Genomic DNA, 7,479 nt, shown 5'->3' with positions numbered 1-7,479 from the left:
TTTACACAGGCTCCCAGTTTTTTTGCACCAAGTTTGTGTTAATATGGTCTGGAGGGGGAGGTTAAAGCCTGATTAGATGATGAGGCTCGGTAGGCTCTGTGTTTCCTGTTTGGAACAGGATGCCTGCAGTGAATGGGATACCCACGTCTATTCTGGAACCTGTCCTGTCCAATGGCTTTACCAGTAGAGGGGTGTGGTCTCACCAAGTTTTCAGATGACACCAAGCTGGGGGACTGGGTGATACACTGAGGTTTCAGGCTGCCAGCCATAGGGACTGAGACAGTCTGGAGGAATGACACAATAGGAAACTTAGGAAATCCAACCAGGACAAATGCCAAATCTTCATGCACACATGAAGGAAGAGGACCCTGCAATGATGTAGGCCAGGACTTATTGAGCCTGGTGAAAAGATGACTGTGGGGGCACACAGTAACCCAAGATAAGCCACCCAACACCCATAGGGAGGTGGCAGGAAATGGAGATGAATTCTTCTCGGTTTTTCTTGGTGGGAGGATCAGAGACAGTCGTCATTAATTGAAAAAATAGATCAATTATAAAGAAAAGCAATTCCCTCTTGGGACAGGCAGTGGCACAGGCTGCTCAGAGATGATGTGCATCTCCATCCTAGGAGGTTTTCAAATTTGGGTGAGATAAACTTGTAAGCAACCTGTTGCCTTATGACTGATCCTGCCTTGGGTCGGAAGTTGGACCACATCTTCTGAGGCTGTTTCCCACCTAAATTATCCTGTGGTCCTAAAACAGCTTCTGATAATGAAGTGTAGCCTGAGATTAGAAGACCTCTTTTTACATATATATAGCTCCTGTATTAGTGGGAGTGGCAAACTTGCAGCTCCTAGCATGTTTTTTGGAAGTTGACTAAGACCTCTGACATGTATGTTAACAGTGAGCTCCAGAACACTGGGTGCAACACAGAAGTATAATCACCCAAAGAATGAGATTTTGCAATAAATCTCCAAATGTATTTGTTGGGGGAAAACTGCTTAATTGGTTCTAAAATACAGCTTCATAAATTTATGAACGGGATCATGGTATACGATTGCCAGCAATGGCAGGGGAAGAATTCAGTGACCCAGGACTGTGTGCAAGCTTACCTCTTTTGTTTAGACAAATGCAAGGCCAAACTCCTCATCTTCAAGAATAAATAAATGGAAAATTAAACATGGTAAATATTGTAAATATTTCATTGACACTTCAGACTGTGAAATCGAAAACAATCTTTTGCCAGTTGGAAGTTATTAGAGTTTGTAGCTGTGAGGCTTGATAACCATGATAATAAATGGTATTTATATTCTAGTGCAAAATGGGTATCAGAACCAAAATGCACAAATATGGACAAACCTAATTAAGCTGTGATTGGTTTATTCATATCACAGCAGCTGAAGGCTATATGATAAACAGCTTCAAAGCAGGTGCAGCATACGTTATTGGCTTGATTATTAAAAACTGACATTTTATTCAAGCCCAAATTTTAAAAAGGAGATTGTATACAAATTCAGTCATGCTATAATGGTATTTCATCTCAACAAAACACTTATTTTCTTCATGAAGTAATTGCCTAATTCCAGTTTGCCATGATAAATCAAGCCTGAAGCCAAGCACAGGAAGATCTAAAAAAAGTCAAAATGCTCTTCATGATGCACGGTCCAGGATATAACCTTGCAAGAGTCAAATATGGAATAGCAGCACACATATTTATAGCCAGGTCACAGAAACTTTTTATAGCTAACCACAGTTTCAGTGGAAGGAAAGACATGTTTCCACAGTAATGCATTGTACAAAGGCAGCATTTTTCAATTGAGATACACCTGCCAAAGATCTGACTGCACTCAGGGGAGCCAGTCAAAGCTGTGCTTACACCTCCTTCAGTTTTAATAAAGCAGCAATCCACAACCATAACAGGCACATTTCATACTTACTGTGAGGATATATGGGGTACTGCTGACTTCCTGCACAGGTTTGGGTACAGTCCTGAGTGCTCACAAGAAAGGAAGAGCCTTAAAACCTGGAATCTGGAGGGAAGAGCTCCTGCTTCTGCTGGTGCTACTGGAAGAGCGTGCAGGGAGGCACATCCCCTGTATGGCTGGTGTACTCCTCAGCAGAAGTGCAGTCAGATGAGTTGGGGCTATTATGGGCTAATCTGGGAGTGGTAAGGTACAATTTTGATTTTGCTGCACAGCACCATAAAGCAAATAGTGCTCAGCCTATAATGAAACTCAATAAAATTCCATTGAGTGATGTCAGGATTGATCACTGTAAGCTGACATTGCTATTTACACCTTTCTCCAAAAATCTGCCCAGTGCAATGTACAAAGTACTGGCATGATGCCAGATTATTCAGCTCTAAGTGTTATTAACCACTAAAATTGCAACTGAAACATAGATGGTAACATAAATATACACAACAGGAATATAATCCTGGGAAAACAGGGTCAGAAAAACAAATTTGAAGGGGAATAACATTAGTTTAGATAATTAAATAAATTAAACTAATTAAATAAATTAGTTATGATTGAAAACCCTTTACAAGTTCCCATGAATTAAGTTCACATTGCTTTAAAAAATAAGAGATTGATTTTTAAAGTTTTTATGTACAGTGCCAGCTTCCTGTGCAGAGAATGCTGCCTGGTAGGTATTTGAGTTACTGGTATTAAGAAGTAAAGGCTTATTTCAGTTGGCTAAACTGGGATATACAGTTTTGTGTGAAATTCTGAGTCCTTAGCAGACAGGACAAAATAGGGAAGGTCTTGCTGAAATCCTTCAGGATACCTGACAGCAGCAGGCAAAAATGTGGAATATGCCAGAATGTCTCCAGTGGCAGGAGATGTCTATCCTCAGGCAGTGTAACTGAACCCTAACCATGTCTGTGTTTTATGGGGTAAAAGGATACAGCATGGTTATAAAAGTTATGAGTATTTCTAAGAATTTTTCCAGTGGGGACTTGGGATGGAATTGTTTCATCTACTAGGACAACCATACATTGCAAGTATTGATCAAGGAAAAATTTATTTACAGAGAATTTTCAAATACAAACATAAAATAGCACATATTATATATATATTTTACAAAAATGAATATTGAAATAATAAACATGGTACAGCACAATACAACATCAATGAGCTAAACACAACAGCAACAGAAATCTATGTCTGGAAGAAGTTTGCTGTTAGTCGTACATAACCAACAGAGCTCTACAGTACCGTGAGTGGAATTTCCAATGGACAGGAAAACGTCCATTTGCTGCATTTGATAAAAAGTACTATAGTAAGGGTACATATGCCAAGTAATTATGTTGCATTTTGTAATAATGCTGAAAACACAGAGTCTTAATAAAACTTATATAGGGCTGAATAAGCAGTGGATAAATGTTTGGGGAAGAAAAATGTGTAGAGATTATACAAAATACTGATAAAGTGGCTTATTGGTCCTTTTATTAAGTTTAATGTATACATTAAAAAGTGTTGCAACACCGAGTCTTAAATCACCAGAGAGAAGTAAAAAAACCCCAAAAAATAAAAAAACCAAATAGAAGAGAAAATTTAAAAGGAAAAGAAAGAAGAATCACACCAAAAAAAGTTTCCTCTCTACTTATTTTGTGCCATGGTCAACATCTGTGCGTGTGTGTGTGCTTTCAGGAGCGCCGCACTGAGGGGCTGCCAGGCGCTACCCCAGCACGTGGGCGCTGCCACCCCTCACCAGCCTGTCCAGCAATTGGTGCATGCAGGATTTCACCATTTGCCAAAGCAGAGTTTTCCTTGCTTATATTTTTGTGGAGCAGACCCTGAGCAGGCTCGGGTGAGAGAGCCTGTCCCTGCGTAGCCCAGCCGGGTGGCTTTGCACCGCCTTTCACCTCCCTGCCACCCTGGGGCCGCCCGCCGTCCCACTCCTGAGAGAAAGCACTTGAAAGTTCCTTGTCCATAGTTGTTGTCCCGCAGAGCTGGGCGGGCCTGGCAGGGCCGGTGCCCGGGGCCGGCTCAGTAGGGGTATTGCTTCTGTTTCTTGCCCGAGAAGCAGGCCAGCCAGGTGCACACCAGCATGGCGGCCGCCGCGCCCCCGCCCGTGCAGTAGTAGGCCCAGCCGATGTGGCAGGTCCCTGCAAGGCAAACAGAGGGACACGGGTCAGCATTAGATGGCAGAAAGCATCGGCCACCACCCTCCCCTTCTGCCCACTTTCCTGAGATTTCAGCCTGCTTGTATGGCCACCTCAGACAGGGAACACGGGGCATAATTCAGGCTCTGCCTCTGCAGCGGTGGAGTATAGCCAAGGGCATGGGGGACCTGCTCACATCCCCCTCACACAGGCATCAACCCCGACCATCCGCAAAGACGTGTGGCGTCAGGGGACCACCTGCATGGCAGACACTGTGGGAATGGAAGCATAGAGCCCAGAAATAAAAAAAAAGGCAAGTTTCCCTATCCCCAGCCAAGGTCACAACTCATTGCTGAAAATTCACCCATCTTCTGCCTAATGAGTATCACAATATGGCTTTGAATCCATTCAAAGGACTCAGTGTCTTTATATAGTCAAACTCATCACCAATAAACGGTGCTGGGGAATCCCATAGTGCACCATAAAGTGATTACTTCCCTTTCAGGTATTGTGCCTGCCATAGGGGAGGATATCAGGAAAACAACAGCTGCAGCAGGGAGGAAGCCTCTTTAGAGATCTCCAAAAGCAAGGAGATGGCTGTTGCTGCTTCTCAGGATTTTAACCCATCTCAAAAGCAATTTTCACTTGGGCTACATCGTCTTTGTCTTTTTTGAGTGCTTGAGACTTGTTACCACTGAGGTTCTTCCTGTGTTGTTGACACCTCGGGTGGTATCATCCTGCTTTGGGCAGTAAGTGCATTCAGTAAGGCACAAGCAGCAACGCAACACTTCTTTCCCAACCTTCCCAAAAGCAGCAGAAACCATCCTTCCCTTCAGAGAACAGAAGGTAACAACAGAGTTTCCATCTAGAAATAGGTGTCATGTTGGTATTCCGTCCCAATGGCATCCCCCAGGGCCAGGCTTGAGGTTCAGGCAATTATCAGCTCAGCTAATCCTGCCTTAGGCACAAGAAACACAAAATGTCTGTTCATCTTAACATGTCCAAGGCATTCACATGCCTCAAGGCAGACAGCATTGCCATATATCCTGTCTGCAGGATATTGTCTGGCAGACTTTGAAAGGAAACGTTAGTGGGAGGCAACACTTAACACTCCTGGTCACTTTGAAGATCTCAGGCTGACACCACAGCAGGAAGCATAACACTTGTTTCATTTTTTTTCTTCCTCACAAAATTTAAATTAAAAAATGTCCAGTGAAACAAAGATACTGATGTAACCAAGAGAACTTGAGGAGTTGCAGCCTTGGCTTGAGCTCACTAGCCACTCTCCTTATGTGCTGGAGCAGACAAAGAGATTTACTTGGTTTTGTCATCTAGTTGTGCTCTGTAGGTAACACCATTCTTGCCTTCCTTACAGGAGTCCACACAGAGTCTGACTTCCTGAAGAGAAGGCCATCAGAAACCCTGGAGAGCTGTCAAGTGCCTGGCAGTGTCCCTGATACTGACACTTGCCCAATCACCCAGCTGTCCATGGAGAGACTGGTCTCTGGGCCACCTATTGCTTTGCCTGAATACACGCCCTGTCCTTAGCTTCTGTTGAGAACTTCAAAAACAGACTTAAGCCTACACCAGATGTTTCAACTCACTGGATTGCTTTGAAAATGATCACACTTATACCAGGGTAGGTTATTTCTTGTGATGAGATGGATTCCCTCTGACAGGTCTTTTTAAATTGTGAAATATTCCAAAAACTACTAGAGAATTGTAGTTGCAACTTGACAAAGTACATTTTTCTCATCATGATGTTTCCAGGTAGAGAAAATGTCAAAATACTACTTTAAAAAGAGTTTAAAGATTCACCTGGTGGCACTGCCCAAAGCTGTAACCTAAGCAGGAAAGAATGAAGTAAATTTGACCTTTTGCATGGTGTGATTTCAACTTTTGTACCTTGGCAGTGGGAGAGAGTATGCGTGATACATATTAAGAAGAAAGAGCTGTTAAATCAGTGTCAGAGATGTGTTCAACAGATACAATGAACACATTCACTCTTGGCTGAAGAGAACATTTATTTCTCCATACCATGCTCCATTTACCCAAAGGACCACTGCCCTACGTAATTCTCCGAGGCACGGCAGGCAGGCAGCCTCTTGATCTAACAAATGCAATGTAGTTCACAAGTGTGAGTTGGGTCAAGATGAACAAATGAAAGAATGGGAGAGCAGGCGAACGGATGAAAGAGCTGGGAGCTTGACCTTAGAGCAATAATAACACAGCAATAAACCTGGCCATTATTTCTAGCCCATGTCAAGAGCAATGGGAGGCCTTGGAAAGAATAGCTTGATCTGTACTTGGATGATGCTGAGCAGAACAGAATTTCAAGCTGTTGTGCTGAAGAGGAGCCTGTATCAAGGCAGGTGTCTGAGGGAACAGGACTTAGCTATACTTTTCATTGCAAGTATAGTTAAGGATAGACACAAGAACAGAGATAATCCATCTCAAAGGTACTCATTGCAATGAATGCCTACATTGCATAGCCAGGTGTCAAAATGAAACAATGTCAGGCCTTTTAAAACCCTATTTACACAAGGAGGAAAACATTTTGGAGTCATTGTTTCTGCTTTGGTGTTCTCATTTTACAACATGTATGGCCTATTTTAATCTACTGCATACTAAAGAAAGATTGTTTGTTATCAATAATTTGGTAATTTAGTTGCAGTTTAAATTGTAAAATGACTTCTGCTTCACATTGATATAAAACACTGATTTTAAAAGGATCAGGAAGCTTTATAAAAGGCAGAGTTGAAAAGCTATTACTGCACTCACACCAGCAGAGGACTAGTCATGTTTCAGTAGTAAGCAAATGTTGAAGAGATTTGCAAATATTTTGGGGCTTAAATTCAACCATCAAGTTGAGAAGTTTGCATTCATAGAGCCTGTCATATAAAGATTAGAAATCCAGTATTGCAGTTTCCTTTTTTTTTTTTAAAATGACAAAGTTCTAAAATGAAAAGCAACACTACCTAAATACTTGATAGAATTAAAGCGGTTGTTGAAACCATGTCAGTTTTCACACACACACAAAAAGGCACAAAAGCTTTGTTGTTTCTCTGAAAGATGCATTGGAATACACATATATACACAGGTAAAAGAATCCCCTTCCACTGAGGGTGTGGAGATGCAAGAAAGAAAGATGGGCTAGATCTGAGTTTGAGCCAAAATAAATTCCCAGCAGCAGAAGTGCTCTTCTAGGTGATAGAGATGACATGCATTACAGCAGCTTGCTTCCCTGAAAAGAACTGCTATTGCTTTTAACAAACCAGGCTTCACCTGACAGGTGAGTACAAAGGGAGAGGCTGTGATTTCAGCACTTAAGCACCTAGTTAATTCTAGGGTTTTTTTTTTTTTTGTTTTGG

The 7,479-nt window shown here is 42.1% G+C and overlaps 1 protein-coding gene across 2 annotated transcripts in view; it reads right to left on the bottom strand.

Annotated features, from left to right (window-relative positions):
* Positions 1-2,998: 2,998 nt before the first annotated feature.
* The window catches only part of LHFPL6 (LHFPL tetraspan subfamily member 6), a 138,283-nt gene continuing 133,802 nt past the window's right edge, over positions 2,999-7,479 (bottom strand). For both annotated transcript variants that reach the window (XM_015636650.3, XM_015636654.3), the window contains exon 4: positions 2,999-4,111. In XM_015636650.3, coding sequence (XP_015492136.1) covers positions 3,993-4,111 — 119 coding nt within the window. In that variant the 3' untranslated portion in view covers positions 2,999-3,992. The remainder of the gene's footprint in view (positions 4,112-7,479) is intronic.

The sequence above is a fragment of the Parus major genome, chromosome 1 (assembly GCF_001522545.3).
Source record: "Parus major isolate Abel chromosome 1, Parus_major1.1, whole genome shotgun sequence".
NCBI classification, from domain to species: domain Eukaryota; kingdom Metazoa; phylum Chordata; class Aves; order Passeriformes; family Paridae; genus Parus; species Parus major.
The sequence above is the reverse complement of the archived record's forward strand: the minus strand, read 5'-3'. Positions and strand labels throughout refer to the sequence as shown.